Source organism: Nycticebus coucang, chromosome 22 (genome assembly GCF_027406575.1).
Source record: "Nycticebus coucang isolate mNycCou1 chromosome 22, mNycCou1.pri, whole genome shotgun sequence".
In the NCBI taxonomy this organism is placed as follows: domain Eukaryota; kingdom Metazoa; phylum Chordata; class Mammalia; order Primates; family Lorisidae; genus Nycticebus; species Nycticebus coucang.
The window spans coordinates 4,091,899-4,107,420 of NC_069801.1; the positions used below are offsets into that span (position 1 = coordinate 4,091,899).

The 15,522-nt window shown below is 54.7% G+C and overlaps 1 protein-coding gene across 10 annotated transcripts in view; it reads right to left on the minus strand.

The window, feature by feature from the left end:
- Positions 1-15,522, minus strand: part of PLEKHG5 (pleckstrin homology and RhoGEF domain containing G5) — a 55,655-nt gene that overhangs the window by 7,820 nt on the left and 32,313 nt on the right. For 6 of the 10 annotated variants that reach the window (XM_053575476.1, XM_053575477.1, XM_053575474.1 and 3 more), the window contains 6 exons: positions 3,061-3,190; positions 2,073-2,175; positions 1,681-1,741; positions 1,246-1,337; positions 691-827; positions 279-424 (listed from right to left, as the gene is read on the minus strand). In XM_053575476.1, the coding sequence (XP_053431451.1) occupies positions 279-424; positions 691-827; positions 1,246-1,337; positions 1,681-1,741; positions 2,073-2,175; positions 3,061-3,190 (669 nt within the window). Of the gene's footprint in view, positions 1-278; positions 425-690; positions 828-1,245; positions 1,338-1,680; positions 1,742-2,072; positions 2,176-3,060; positions 3,191-7,794; positions 10,029-12,495; positions 13,237-15,522 lie in introns of those variants that run through there. The other 4 variants (XM_053575482.1, XM_053575478.1, XM_053575483.1 and 1 more) reach the window with 4 other exon arrangements.

Genomic DNA, 15,522 nt, shown 5'->3' on the forward strand with positions numbered 1-15,522 from the left:
GGGAAACATACTAACACACTCAAACGCACTTTGAAATGCACAAACTCACACATACAGTCGTACTCCCTGGCACAAATGCTCAACACACACACACACACTCAGACTCCTGGTTACTAGAAGACTTCAAAGACCAATCACCTTGAACTATGGTTTGATCCAGGTAGACAGGGTCCCATTCTCACAGCCCCATTTTGCCAAAGGGGCAATTAAAGCCCCAATGAGTGGGCAGTGAGGGGTGCAGGGTGACTTTCCCCTTGAGGAAGACCCCTCCTCCTCACCAAGATATCCAGGCTCTCCCAGCGGCTCTGGGGGTCCACACGCTCCAGCACAGGGGGCCCTGGCCCAGCCGGCCGTAGGATAGGCAGACTCAGAGACTTGGAGTCCTTCACTCCCTGCTCCACCTTGCCCTCGTCCCCTGGCTTGGCTGAGGCAGTGTGTGGGGGCAACAAGATGTCCTCAGTACCCCAGTCCTCTCTCCCTTAAGGATCCAAACCAAGGCCTGCCCACCCTCCCTCCCCTCGCAGCTCCACCCTGCCAGCACCTGCCACCAGCGCCCGGCAGGGACACCTGTATGGTAATGAGCCTGCTCAGGGCCATGGCCAATAAGAACCTGAGCTCTGGGAGGCCATGTCAGGTGCCAGCCACCCTGCCTAGCCAGCCCAGCCTTCACCTTTGTAGCCAGCTGCTCACCTTTGACCCGAAGGTAATGTCCTCCGAACCTGTAGGCCTCAAAGGTGAGGGACAGGGGTGTGTTGGACTGGTCCAGGTAGATGTCCACTTTGCCCAGTGTGATGCCCTTCCTTTCAAATACTGGCAGCAGCACCTCCCTGCCCCCAGGACAGGAAGTGTATAGGTTAGAGGGGCAATCACATGAGCCCTTACCCCACCCCACCCACAGCCCCAGCTCCCCACCTTCCCAACAGAAAAGGGAGGTGGCATAGGACCACAAGCAGGTGTGCAGTCACCTACCCACAGAGGTTCTCACACAGGCATGTCTGCACTCCAGAGCAGACCTATCACCACCTGTCCATACCCAGGCCTGGGCCCCACATGCAGGAGCAGAATGCAGAGGCACACAGACCCAGTCACGTCCCTGGAGATGGTGTCCATACCCACATAGGTCTGCCCACAGGTGGGGACTTGATCACTCAGACCACACAGACACATGCAGTCACACCTGCAGAGGCCTGGAGCCCCTGATGTGGGAGGCCACACCTGCCTGCCCCCTGCACCACCGGACCGTACCCCAGAGACTTCTTCTTCATGGCTGGCACAATCTCTGTCTCAATGTCCACATTCAGGTCAAATTTCAGGGTGAAGCACTCCTTGCTAGGGTCCTGAGAAGAGACAGGATCTTAGTCTCTCCACGGCCACTCCCCACCCTATGGTCCAGGATGGGAACCCCAGCAGGAAAGTGAAGGCCGGCAGTCCCCAGCTCTCCTCCCTCCTGGGAGGCCCCCCAGCATCCCTCACGCTGAAGGAACTTTTGGAGAATCTCCCACTTCGGCAAAGGGGGACATCCAGGCTGTGGCACAGGGTGGCAAGGGAGGAACACTGACTACAAAGCCCATCCCTCTTTCTGGAGTTCAGAGCAGAGAGGCCCAGCCTCAGGGGAAGAAAAGGGCATGGGGTAGGCGGCTCTCTGGGAGCTCCTATCTGCCAGCCCTGTGGGCTCCTTACATCTGTGTATCTCCTCCTGGCCTTCTTCTTGGAGAGTTTCAAGCCTGTACTCTTCCGGTCCCTGAAAGTAGAGGTGGGGGGTCTGGGTGGGTCCTTACCAGTGTGGGACATTAGTGGGGCCTTTGTTGCTCCACCCCACTCGCTCACCCCAGGCGACAGGTAACAGGTGCATAGTGGCCTGGCCCACAATGGGGTTGTGCACCCTCTGGTGGCCAATACAGTAGTCACATCCCATGGTACCTAGTGGGGTGTTGCCTGATCCCAGACACCCTGCAGGCTGGCCCAGAAATCAAGGGAAAGCACCAAAGCATCTTGTCCCTGGACCTCCCATCTAAAACTGAGACTCAGGACTGCCCCACCATATCTGTTCTGCCCACCGACCCCTCACCTACCCTTTGCTGTCCACGGAGATGTCCTCTTCCTCCTCCAAGTCCACTGCAGGGCTGGTGCGTGGGGGACATGACCGGGTGGACACATTCCGGGCCAGGACAGAGCCTTTGAAGGAAAGTGGGTGGAGGCTGCATCTGCTCTCTCCCGGGCCCCTCCTCGGCCTCCCACATGGCTGTCTCCAGGGGACCACAGAACCCCCCACAGGGTAGCTAAGACCCTTCAGTAGTGTGAGGACAGGGGCTGAGGCACTGCTATCCACCTTGCAAACCCCAGGGGATGGCTGCCCTTAATATAAACCCACCTATTGCCTCAGTTTACCCTTCCACAAGATAAAGATGATGAAGCCTGCCTTGGAGATTGTTGTGGGAAGGGACCAAAGTCTGTGGGCAACCCTTTCAGGCCTCCCCTTCCTCACTGATGTGACCGCACCTGAAGCCACAAGGGGACCCTGGCAGAGGGGGAGACTCCTTCTGTCCTTTTGGTCAGCTGGGAAGGAGGTGTTTGGTATTTTCCCATGGGCCTGGGTGCCTGTAAGCCACCCCCACACAGCCAGCTGTCAGTGGGCCTGGTCCGGAGCCCTACTTAGCAGCAGGGCTCCTCATTTCCTGCCACAAGTTCCTTCTGACCTGCACACGCTTGCCCCACACTGCCTCTGATAGACCAAGAGGCTGGCCTGAGGGACTGGCCCAGAGGTCCCCTGTCCTGGGGACAGGCAGAACTGTAAAGAAAGGGGCAGGGGCAGCTACAGGTGAGAATACAGGACCTGGTAGAGAAAGGCTCGCCTCCAGCCCAGCAGTCCCCTGATCTTTCTTTTGCTAAAATACTTGTAGAACAAAAGGAACAGCAACACACTTGGGTTTTATTTTTGACAATGGGCTCTTGTCCTTCTGATGGCCCTGTCAGGGTTCCAGCAGTTACCAAGACAGTATCCCCACAGACATGGGGTTCAGAGCTAGTATGTGAGCTCTGGGGGCCCCCTCCCATGCTCACCTTGCAGGGGTAGGTCGAAGCGGACGTGCCCGTCATAATACATGGCGCTGTGAAACTTACTGTCACAGGCCTCGCAGAGATTGAGAGGGCCTTGGCGGTGGAGTTGCTGGCAGTCGGTGTGGTGGCATACCTAGGGGGAAGGATAGGCAGTGGCTCGGGCTGGGCCTCACCGGGCCACAGGCAGATGTTCCTGGCATCCAGACTGCTGTAGGGTGGTGGGGCTCTGGACTGCCCTCACGGTCCAGCCATTCTCCACGGGGTGCCTCAGGCTTCCTGACACCTGGTGAGCACTCCCCAAGCACCTACTATGCATCCGTTCCCAGGGATGCAGAGACCAGCAAGGCCCTGCCTTTGAGAAGACTTGCAGGGAATAACCACAGTCCTGGGATGCAGGAAGAGCCCCAAATAACAAACCCTGGGCTGCTCTTGGTATTGGAACGAGAAGGCCCTGAGCTCTGGCAAACCCTATGCCTTGTTCTGCAGCTAGACCTACCTGGGTTCCTACAGACACCACATGAAGGAGTTACGGAGGAGCCGAAGGAGTGGTCAGTGTCACTGGGCATGGACCACTGCTTGGTGACTGGAGCCTGGACTGACCCTATTAGCCGTCCACTCTCCCCTGCTCCTCACAAGTGACTATCTCCTATCTTCTCTGCCCTCCCACAGCCCACCCTGACTCGCTCTCCACTAACTACTTGCCTCCTACTTTTCCCGGGAAATGGAAGCTATCAGAAGGATAGCACCCTGCTCCAATCGAGACCAGCCCTTCCTCCCTGCCCCTGCAACTCTCCTATGTCACCACGTCTCCCCTCAACTGGAGCATTCCCCATGTCACACAAGCCTGAACTCACCCTCCAGCAACTGCTGCTCTTTTTTTTTTGTGTGTGTGTGTGTGTGTGTGTGTGTGTTTTTTGGCCGGGGCTGGGTTTGAACCCGCCACCTCCGGCATTTGGGACCGGCGCCCTACTCTTTGAGCCACAGGCACCGCCCCTCTTTTTTTTTTTTTTTTTTAACTGCTAAGATAGGCATCTGTCCTCACAACCTTCTAGCTCTCCTCTCAGTCTCATTAATTTACTTTCCCCAAATTTTGTTTAAAGATATTCCAAACCTACAGAAAGTTATAAGAATAGCATTACTGCCAGGAGTGGTGGCTCGTGCCTGTAGTCCCAAACTACTCGGGAGGCTGAAGCAAGAGAATTGCATGAGCCCAGGAGTTGAGGCTTGCAGTGAGCTGTTTCGATGCCATTGCAACTCTCGTCCAAGAGACAGAGTAAGACTCAGTCTTAAAAAAAGAAAAAATAGGGTGGTGGCTGTGGCTCAGAGGAGTAGGGTGCTGGCCCCATATGCCAGAGGTGGTGGGTTCAAACCCAGCCCTGGCCAAAACTGCAAAAAAAAAAAAAAGTAAGACTCTGTCTTAAGAAAAAGAAAAAATAGCACAATGACATCCACACACCCTTCTGGATTTCCCAGCTGTTAATATTTCTTGCTTCTTTCTCCTTCTCTCAGTACCTCTTGCCTCTGGTGCAGAAATCATGCCATCACCAAAGAGCAACGATGTCTTCCTACAAAACCCCACACCACCATGGCATTCAGGAAACTGAACTTTGGCATATAGCCCATCTTTAGTCAATACCCGCATTTCTCCAACTTAATGTCCTCCACAGAGGTTTGTCGCCTGTAGCTCAGTGGTTAGGCCACGGACAAAGGGCTAGCAAGTTCCAATCTGGCCCGGGCCTACTAAACAACAATGACAGCTACAAGAAAAAAATAGCCTGGCGTTGTGGCAGGCGTCTGTAGTCCCAGCTACTTGGGAGGCTAAGGCAAGAGAATCTCTTAAACCCAAGAGTTTGAGGTTGCTGAGAGCTGTGATGCCACAGCACTCCACGAAAGGCAACATAATGAGACTCTGTCTCAAAAAAAAAAAAAAAAAAAAATGTCCTCCACAGAAATTGTTCCCCATATAGGGCCCAATCAAGGTTTGTGTGTGATTAGGTTATTTCTATTTATCCCTTTAAGAAGTAATTCCCCTTTATAATTTTGAGCTTGATGATTATTTTAAAAAACAAATTCTCCTGGTGGCGCCTGTGGCTCAGTCAGTAGGGCGCTGGCTCCATATACCGAGGGTGGCGGGTTCAAACCCGGCCCTGGCTGAACTGCAACCAAAAAATAGCTGGGTGTTGTGGAGGGCGCCTGTAGTCCCAGCTACTCGGGAGGCTGAGGCAAGAGAATCGCTTAAGCCCAGGAGTTGGAGGTTGCTGTGAGCTGTGTGATGCCATGGCACTCTACCAAGGGCCATAAAGTGAGACTCTGTCTCTACAAAAAAAAAAAAAAATTCTCCCTTTTTTTTTTTTGTGAGACAGAGCCTCTAGTTGTCGCCCTGGGTAGAGTGCTGTTGCATTACAGCTCACAGCAACCTCCAACTCCTGGGCTCAAGCAATTCTCCTGCCTCTGCCTTCCAAGTAGCTGGGACTACAGGTGCCCGCCACAACACCTGGCTATTTTTTGGTTGCAGCCATCATTGTTTGGTGGGCCTGGGCTGGATTTGAACCCACCAGCTCAGGTTTATGTGGCTGGTGCCTTAGCCACTTGAGCCACAGGTGCCAAGCCCATTTTTTTTTTTTTTTGAGACAGAGTCTCACTAAGCTGCCTTCAGTAGAGTGCCATGGCGTCAGAGTTCACAGCAACCTCAACAACTCTTGGGCTGGCGGCACCTGTAGCTCAGTCAACAGGGCACTGGCCACATACACTGAAGAAGGTAGGTTCGAACCCGGCCCAGGACAACTAAAAAAAATAGAAAAATTGAGACAAGAGGATTGCTTGAGCCCAAGAGTTGGCAGTTGCTATGAGTGATGACGCCACAGCACTCTACTCAGGGTGACAGCCTGAGGCTCTGCCTCAAAAAACAAAACAAACAAACAAAACTCTAGGACTTAAGCAATTCTCTTGCCTTAGCCTCCCAAGTAGCTGGGACTACAGGCGTCCACCACAAGGCCCAGCTATTTTTTGTTGCAGTTGTCATTGTTGTTTAGGAGGCCCAGGCCAGGTTCAAACCCGCCAACCTTAGTGTTATGTGTCTGGCACCATAACCACTGTGGTCTGGGTGCCAAGCTGAATTCTCCCTTTTATTTTTGATCTTCTACGACACTGACACTTTTGAAGTGTCCAAGCCGGCAGTCCAGTGCAAAGGCTCTCAGTGTGGACTTGTCTGGCCGTCCGCAGAGAGTTTCAGACTAAGCGTTTGTGCAGGAACACCACAGAGCTGACTTTGTGCTTTTGTCAGTGTGCCCAAGATGCAGGATCTTTTGGGAATCTCGCTGTACCTTGTAAAATCCCTTATTCTCTGAGTTATTAAGTAATTTGTGCCGTGACACTTTGAGATGCCGTGTTCCCCAGTAATCCCAAACTCAAGTGCTTCAGCATACCTTCACGACTTTTGCCTACATCAGTGATTCATCTGATGGCTGCCAGAGGGGACTTCTCTGTCAGGTGTTCAGCCCCTCACTGTCACACTATACTCACTCATCTGTGGCCATCAGTGTCCTCCATGTTACCACATCTGTGGGCTGTTCCCACAGGACTCAGCATTTGACACAAAGGCCCTCTTTGAAACAGCCTTCCTCTGCGGTCCCCAGGACCTCAAGCTCTCCTGGCCCGCTTCTGGCCTCTCTGTCCCCTTTGCTGCTTCCTTTTTTTTTTTTTTTTTTTGAGACAGAGTCTCACTATGTCGCCCTGAGTAGAGCGCTGTGGTGTCATAGCTCACAGCAACCTCAAACTCTTGGGCTTAAGCGATTCTCTTGCCTCAGCCTCCCAAGTAGCTGGGACTACAGGCGCCGACCACAACGCCTGGCTATTTTTTGTTGCAGTTGTCATTGTTGTTTAGCAGGCCTGGGCTGGGCTCCAACAGGCAAGCCTCGGTGTATGTGGCTGGTGCCATAACCAGTGTGGTACGGGCGCCGAGCCCCCTCCGCTGCTTCGGGTTCATTTCTCTGTCCAGCACTGCTTCTCATTTTTTTCTCCATTGACTCTCTAGTCTCCTGACTTGAAACACTTTCTCCATGCAGAGGGTTCCCAAAGTTAAATCTCCAGTTGGAACCTCTCCTAGGAGCCCAGACCAAGCTTCCCGACTGTCTGCTTGAATTCTCTTTCTTTTTTTTTTTTAAATGGGGGTCTCAGCAGCACCCATAGTTCAGTGGGTAGGGTGCCGGCCACATACACCCAGGGTAGCAGGTTCGAACCTGGCCCAGGCCAGCTAAACAACAATGACAACCACAACAAAAAATAGCCGGGCATTGTGGCAGGTGCCTGTAGTCCCAGCTACTTAGGAGGCTGAGGCAAGAGAATCGCTTAAGCCCAAGAGTTTGAGGTTGCTATGAGCTATGACGCCATGACACTCTATTGAGGGCCACATAGTGAGACTTCACCTCAAAAAAAAAAAAAGGAAAAAAATGAAATGGAGGTCTCACTATGTTGTCCAGGCTAGTCTTGAACTCCTGGCCTCACGCACTCCTCCCACCTCAGCCTCTCTAGCAGCTAAGACTGCAGGCAGATGACACTGTGCCTGGCTTCTCCGCTTGGATTCTAACAAGCAGCTCAAGCTCAACATGTCCACGAGTTCCTGAGCAGAATTCCCCCGAAGCTCCCTCTATCTCAACACAATTAATAGCAATTCCTCCTAGTTGCTTTTGAGAGAACTGTGTCCTCTCAAAAGGTACAGTAATTCCTAACCCTCAGTACCTCAGAATGTGGCCTTATCTGGAAACAGGGTCATTGCAGATGTAGTCAGGATTTAGTCATAGGGAGTATGTAATCACAGGGTCTGCAGTAAGCACATGACTATTGTCATTCTAAGAAGTGGAGAGGAGGTGCGGAGACAGGACACACAGGAAGAGGGCCACATGACAACAGAGGCAGAGACCGGAATGATGCACCTACAAGCCAAGGAACATCTGGGGCCCCTGGAAGTTGGGAGAGACAAGGAAGGAACCTCCTGGAGAGGCTTCAGAGGGAGCAATCCCTGCTGACACCTGGATGTCACGCTTCTGGGCTAGAGAACTGGGAGAGAATAATTCTGTTGCTCTAAAGCCAATTGGTGTTAATTTGTTACAACTACTCTGGAAACTAATACATTAGGACAAAAACTTTGGCATCACCCTTAACTTTTTCTTTCACATCCCCATCCATGAGTCCAGATATTCCCTCGGCTCCCCTTTAGCATCTGTAGCCATAGCTCAGCCTCTGCTCTTCAGGACACTGCTATCTCTCAGCTGGGTGACAATGACTTCAAAACCGGCCTCACCTTCCCCATCTGTTCTCCATGGGCAGCCAAAGTGGCCCCTGTTCGAACAGGAGTCACATTATATCTACTCAAGACTCTCCAATGGCTCCCCTCTCGCTCTGAATAAAAGCCCACAGGGGTCAGGTGAGGGTTAGAGTTAGGGTCACCCCACCCGGTGATCTCTCATCCTGCTTCCTCTGCCCCATTGCTGGCCTGCTGGCTGTCCTCAGACATGTCCCTTCAGGGGCGCTCCACCTTGACCCTGGCCCTGACCCCAGATGCTTTTCCCTCAGAGAGAGAAAAGCCCAGCTCCCTGCCTGCCCTCCCCTACTGCAGACCTTGGCTCCAAGTCACTTTCTGCTCCTTCTAAGTCACGCCACACTCCCTTTCTCTCCCTGGGATTTCCTGCCACCTGATAGGCTGCCTGTTTCACATTGTTGCCCCCACACCTAGTCAGCCCCAAAACCAATTAAATACTTTAATTAAAAGTTTATTAATTAAAGCAAGGCCAGGCATGGGGGCTCACACCTGTAATCCCAGCACCCTGGGAGGCCCAGGTGGGTGAATTGCCTGAGCTCAGGAGTTCAAGACCTGCCTGAGCAAGAGCAAGACCCAATCTCTACTCAAAATAGAAAAATTAGCCAGGCATGGTGGCATATGCCTGTAATCCCAGCTACTTGGGAGGCTGAGGCAAGAGGATCGTTTGAGCCCAAGAGTTTTGAGGTTGCTGTGAGTTATGACACCATAGCACTCTACTGAGGGTGACAAAATAAGACTCGATCTCAAAAAAATACATATATTGCCGGTGCGGTGCCTCACGCCTATAATCCCAGCTTTGTGGGAGGCTGAGGAGGGAGAATTGCTTCAGCTCAGGAGTTCAAGACTTGCCTGAGAGAGTGAGACCCTGACTTATAAAAAAATGAAAAACCCAGCCAGGCACCACAGCGAGTGCCTGTAACCCCAGCAACTTCTGGAGGCTGAGGCAGTGGGATGGCCACTGCCTGAGTCTGAGGTTACAATGAGCTATGACCCCATTGCACTCTGCTCAGGGCATAGGTTGGGACGCTGTCTCAACAACAACAACAAAAGATATATATACATATATATACATAAATTAAAGCAGTGGACAGGCACTAGAGAGTTTTTGGATGGCAAAAACCCAGTTAGAGATTTCCAAGCTGACAGAGTGAGGATGGCCTGGACAGTAGAGAAGGTAAGTGAAGACAGGAGGGTGAAGAGGCCTGGAAAAGTCTGGGCTCCATGTGCAACGTGGTCATGACATACCAAGGCTGCACTGAGGGCATTACATGCGTCATTGTCATTTTCTCTCATCCCACAAGGTAGGGGCTGTTATTGTACCTATTTTACACAAGAGGCAAATGAGGCTCAGGGAGATTAAGTAACTTGTCTAAGGTCACACGGCCAGCAGAGTCAGGCCTAGAAGCCAGTGTGTGTAGCTCAAGATCCCAGAATTAACCACATTCACATCCTCTCTTGGGTCTCTGGAAAGAGAGAGATGGATTGGGAGGCTAGCCTCAGGTCAGCCAGGGACAGAGAGACAGGGGGACATCACCAGGGTTTTTTTCTTGTTTGTTTTTGAAACAGAGCCTCAAGCTGTCACCCTGGTGGAGTGCTGTGGCATCACGGCTCACAGCAACCTCCAGCTCCTGGGCTCAAGCGATTCTCTTGCCTCTGCCTTCCAAGTAGCTGGGACTATAGGCGCCCGCCACAATGCCCGGCTTTTTGGTTGCAGCCATCATTGTTGTTTGGCAGTCCCAGGGTGGCTTCGAACCCACCAGCTCAGGTGTATGTGGCTGGCACCTTAGCCACTTGAGCCACAGGCACCACAGGGGCTCCCGTGTCCCTCCACCCCTCCATCAGGCAGGAAAGGGAACAGGGCACAGAAATGGTACCCAGCATGTCCCTTGGCTAAGAAGGGGGTTGACTTGTGTGGGTGCTTGATGGCAGCCTAAGTGCCAGGCACCCTCACTTCCACACCCTAGGGGAGTGGTCTTCAGTAGCACTGTCTGGGGTTGAAGGAGAGGAAAGGGCTCCCTCAACCACTGCAGCTATTTCTGGTTTCTGCCTTTACCAAAAACCAGGGCACATTGGCTCGGCACGTGTACCTCAGTGGTTACGGTGCCAGCCACATACACTGGGGCTGGTGGATTCGAACCTGGCCCGGGCCTGCTAAACAACGATGACAACTACAACAAAAAAATAGCCAGGCATTGTGGTGGGCACCTGCAGTCCCAGCTACTTGGGAGGCTGAGTTAAGAGTATTGCTTAAGCCCAAGAGTTTGAGGTTGCTGTGAGCTGTGAAGTCACAGCACTCTACCGAGGGTGATATAGTGAGACTCTGTTTCAAAAAAGAAAAAACAACAACAACAACAAAAAAAAAACCAGGGCACTACTAAGAAGGGCCTGTCTCTGCAGATTCTGGGACCCCAACATTCAAAGATTCCCCTCTTAAGAATGAATCTAAGGGGCGGCGCCTGTGGCTCAGTCGGTAGGGCACCGGCCCCCATATACCGAGGGTGGTGGGTTCAAACCCGGCCCCGGCCAAACTGCAACCAAAAAAAAAATAGCTGGGCGTTGTGGCGGGCACCTGTAGTCCCAGCTACTCGGGAGGCTGAGGCAAGAGAATCGCTTAAGCCCGGGAGTTGGAGGTTGCTGTGAGCTGTGTGAGGCCACAGCACTCTACCGAGGGCCATAAAGTGAGACTCTGTCTCTACAAAAAAAAAAAAAAAAAAGAATGAATCTAAGGAAGGGCCATGTACCACTTGGACCAGTCTTCCCAGGAGCCCCTCAGTCTGCCAACTGGGTACCTGTCTCATGCCCTGAGTCCAGCCACCCTGGCTCAAGCTTCCCCCTTGAGATCTTCCTGACAGCTTCCCTGAGCGGGTGCTAGGTAGGCTGCACACGCCCTGGCCTCCCAGTAGGGGGTTCTGGGGAGGAGAGTCTCTAGGACATTTCCAGTCCAAGTCTGTGATTCTGTGCCATAATCTTGTTTTTTAAACCAGCACAATACCCAGACAGCAGAGTCCACACACACATCCACTCCTGGTGACAGACTCAGTAGTCAACAAACATGAAGCACTTGTCACGAGCCCCAACCCCAGGAGGCAGCAGGCTCCCTCAGAGATTCTGGAGTTCGATTTCCCAGAACTGTGAGCAGCTTTGCCGTCACCATCTCCAGGGCTGCTGTCACTACTACAACTACGTAGGCAACTCTCACTCTCAGCAGTTCTGGGCTCAGGGTCAACAGGGCCCCTGGGTCAGGCCCGGGACCTGCACCAGGTATTTCCAGACTTAACTGAGCAGGCCTGGCTGAGGATGACATTCCTGAAACCCCCTGGGAGAACCCTAAGCCCAACGAAGAGGCTGAGAAGGCTAGGATGGGCAGAGCCCCGCTCCAAGCTACAGGTTCTCCCCAGCTCCCTCCAGGGGCAGGGGTCTCTACAGGACTAAGGCAGGGAGGCCCACTCCCAAAGCCAGACTCCCGGGCCCCTCTCAGACCCATGTGTTCCCTCTCCTGCCTTCCTGCCTGCCAACCACATCCAACTTCTGAGGGCAGCAGGGCTGGGGACGTTCCCAGGCCTCAACCCAAGGGAGGGGAGAGCCCACCTCCTGGGGAGGGCCTGGTCACACTGCAGCTTCAAAAATAGCAGTTTTACAAAGAACAGAGTGGTGGCCCCTTTGGGGATATGATAACGGTCACCCCCATGTGGTTGGGAGTACGGGAGCCAGTCTTCCTCCCTCACACAGGGCTGGGGCCAGAGGCAGGAGAAACAGGCCACTGTGGTAGGTGGAGGGGTGTGGGCAGGGCCAGGGCTGAGGAAGGAAAGGAGGAGGGGTGGCCCCAGTGTAGGGCCTGGGACCCACAGGTGCGTCCGGAGGCAGCCTCAGACACAAAAGGCCAGAGGGTGGCGGGGGCATCTCCGCAGACCAGCTCCTTGGGTCACCCGGGTGGGGGTGGAGCACACCTCGGGGCCCCAGGTCCCCGCCCCCACTGTGTGCAGCCCAGGTAGGGGGCTCGGTCACCCTGGCTCTATTCCCCAGCCCCCCTCCCGGGGGCAGCCTCCAGGGACCAAGGGGTCCACAGACACGCGCACCCCGCCCCCGCATCCTCGCGCAGGGCCCTGTCCACGCCTCCGTACCTGGCCTTCACCGTTGCGGGAACGACCCCCTGCCCAGTAGGGCTCGGGGTCCCGGGAGGACAACCCGGGACCAGGTCTGGAGGCCGCCCGGCGCCCAGAGACGCCGAGGCCTGTCCCCATGGCGGCAGGAGGAAACAGCGGTCTGTGCCGCCCGCCGGACAAAGCGCGGAGCCCCGCTTCCTGCCATTGTGCGGCCGCGCCCGCCCCCGGCCGAGCGCGCGGGGACCCCGGAGGGCAGGGCCGGGCCGGGGACAGCCCCCCCGCAAGCTCGCGGCCGCCCCGCCCTCCCGGCCCCGGGAGCGCCCGCGCCCATCCCGCCCCCCACGCGGACGCCGGGGGGCCCTCCTTCCCTTCTAGAGACCCCCGAGGGAGCGCTCTGAACGCAGGCACAGAGCCGGGAGGCGGGACGGAGACACATCCCCTTCGGGTCCTCGGACCCCAACCCCATCCAGGGACACCCCTCTTCGCTCCGACTCCTGCTGCGGCGCCCCAGACCGGCGCTCAGCCCCGCCCACAGCCCCGGAGACTCCGCCCAAGAGCCCGGGGACCCCGCTCCCACTCCCCAAGCAGAGGTGCAGGCAGGGCAGTGGGGCCACGGTGACCTCCGGTCGGCGCCATGGGCGGAAGGCGGGCCGGTGGAGAGGGAGGAGGGGTGGTCTTCTTGCAGCCCCCCGGGGCTTGGGTGAGGCGGGGACGTCAGGAAAACCCGGCGCCCAACTCGGCTTTCCGTGTGGTCCCCGAGGCTCCAAGCGGAGTCCCTACCGCCAGGGGGCGCTCAGCACAGAGCAAGAGGGTGCTCGCCCCAGAAATCTGGGATTGTCTGAATGTGTTGACGCTCATTTCCAGGAAGGGAGGGCAAGCAGGGTGGTCTTCATCCACCGGGAGGGCATAAAGTGACATAAAGAGACATAAAAGTCCACAGGCAGGGCTGAAACTCAGACCTGCGACTCCAGGGATCTGGAATGGCCTCCTTGGGACACTCCTCTATCCTCATGGGATTGAGGGGACATGCTGTCTGCCTTCTCTAGACAGCTCCTCCTGTATGTGGTTCCATAGGGACAGAGAGTGCAGAGTGGGACAGGGGACAAGGGTCTGTGAGATGGCTTTGAGCGGGGCAGTGGTTTATCAGTGACTGGGAGCTTCAGGGGACACCTCTGCTCTAGAAAGTCATCCACTGTCCATACCACAGTCAGATTTTTGAAAACTACAACTTCATGTCTTGATCAGAACAAAGTCCCACCAGGGTTGGCTCCCACCTTACCACCTAGCTGGTCCTGCATGGTGGTCCACATGGGAGTCTCCATGCTGGCCTGCCATCCTCCCTGCAGCCCACCATGTTCAGGCCCTTCACCTCTCTCCTCTCTCTGTCTTGAAGTCCATGCACCCTTGGTCTTCAAACAGCTGGCATCAGCTTCAACTTAAATGTTGCCTCCCCATGGTGGCCCTCCCCCTCCTCTCAAAAAAAAAAAATAGCCACTTATGCTCCCACTCTCATTCCCTTTCAGTTAATTTTTTTTCCTTTTTAGCATTTATTACCTCCTGAAATTACTTTATTTCCTTGTACATTCTATTATCATTCTTCTCTGCTAGGATGTTCTCTCTAGGCCAGGGCACTTGGCTGTCTGGATTACCCTGTGTCCTCAGCACTTAGACCAGGGTGACACACACTAGGTGCACTCACTATAGATTAGATCAAGGAATGGCTGACGGAAAGTGGAGGAATAGTCTTCATGCTCCATGAGGGAGGGAGGGGATAGGGAAGGTGGCTGAGGCAGGAAGGGAGATCCCTTAAAGGTTCTCTCTCCTAGGGTGGTGCCTGTGGCTTAAAGGGGTGGGGCGCTGGCCCCATATGCCAGAGGTGGTGGGTTCAAACCCAGCCCCGGCCAGAAACTGCAAAAAAAAAAAAAATTCTCTCTCCTGACATCCATGACCTTGGGCCTACTGGCCCCAGACAGGTGAGTTTCCACCTCAAACCCTGGGTGTCTTTTCTGGGATCCCTGTCACCACTGCTGCCCCACAGACAGAAGCTACTTTCTTTGCACTAAGCATTCCCAAGTGCCACACCTGGCCCAGGCAGCAAATCTCATTTTAGGCAGCAAATCTCATTCATTCTTCTCAAAGTCTCTAAGGAGGAGATATTGTTACTATCCCCATTTAACAGAGGGAGAAACTAAGGCCTGCAGAGAGTAAGTGACTTGCCCCAGAGTCACCAGCTGGTAACTTGGGAAATGGAGGCCCCTGTGCCTTAGGTACAGGGTTGGGGCTGGACATGGAGACCAGCTAAGTATTGGTTTGGGCAGGAAGCCCTTGAGGACCACCTTCTTGGTCACAAGACAGATTCCAAAGCCAGCTTAGAGGGATCCCACTGGCATGGGGTAACCAGGTTGCATCAAGTGGGGACCCTTGGGGCTGGGCCAGGGCTTCCCTGTGTCATGCTGCTGCCTGAGGACCAGGGCCCTGCCCCAGGGCCAAGAGTACAGAGCGAGGAGAGGAAAGGAGCCCCCAGCCCCTGCACCAGGGTAGTAGGGAGTCTGGGCCCACTTCTGGGTTTCCACCCCCTCCTTACAGCAGGGAGCTAAAACAGCTCAGGAGCAAACCCAAGAGGTCCTGGCCCCTGACTCCCTAAGGAGGGGCTCCTCCCCAGCCCAGCCCCAGCTCCAGGCTCATGAGTCAGGGCTGGCTTGTTGAAACTGATACCCAGAAACCAGATGCTGAGGCTCATGAATAATGGAGTCGAATACAGAGACCTCCCCCCATTCTCCCTCAGCACCACCTTCCCAGCCCCAAAAAAGAAGTCATCTCAGGGATCCCATAGACATCCCTGGCCCACAACAGGTTGGAACCCCAGCCTGGTCTGGATGGAAGAAGGATGTCCCTGTCCAAGAAAGGATGCAGGCCTGGGGCTCTCCGGCTGAAGGGCCCCTACCAGGGGTTCTCCACCAGGGCTAAGCTGCCCTGGAAGCTTTCTGGTCTCAAAAGGCCCCACCTACCACCTTAAAAAACCAGGGGTGGAGGCTGCATGCGTGG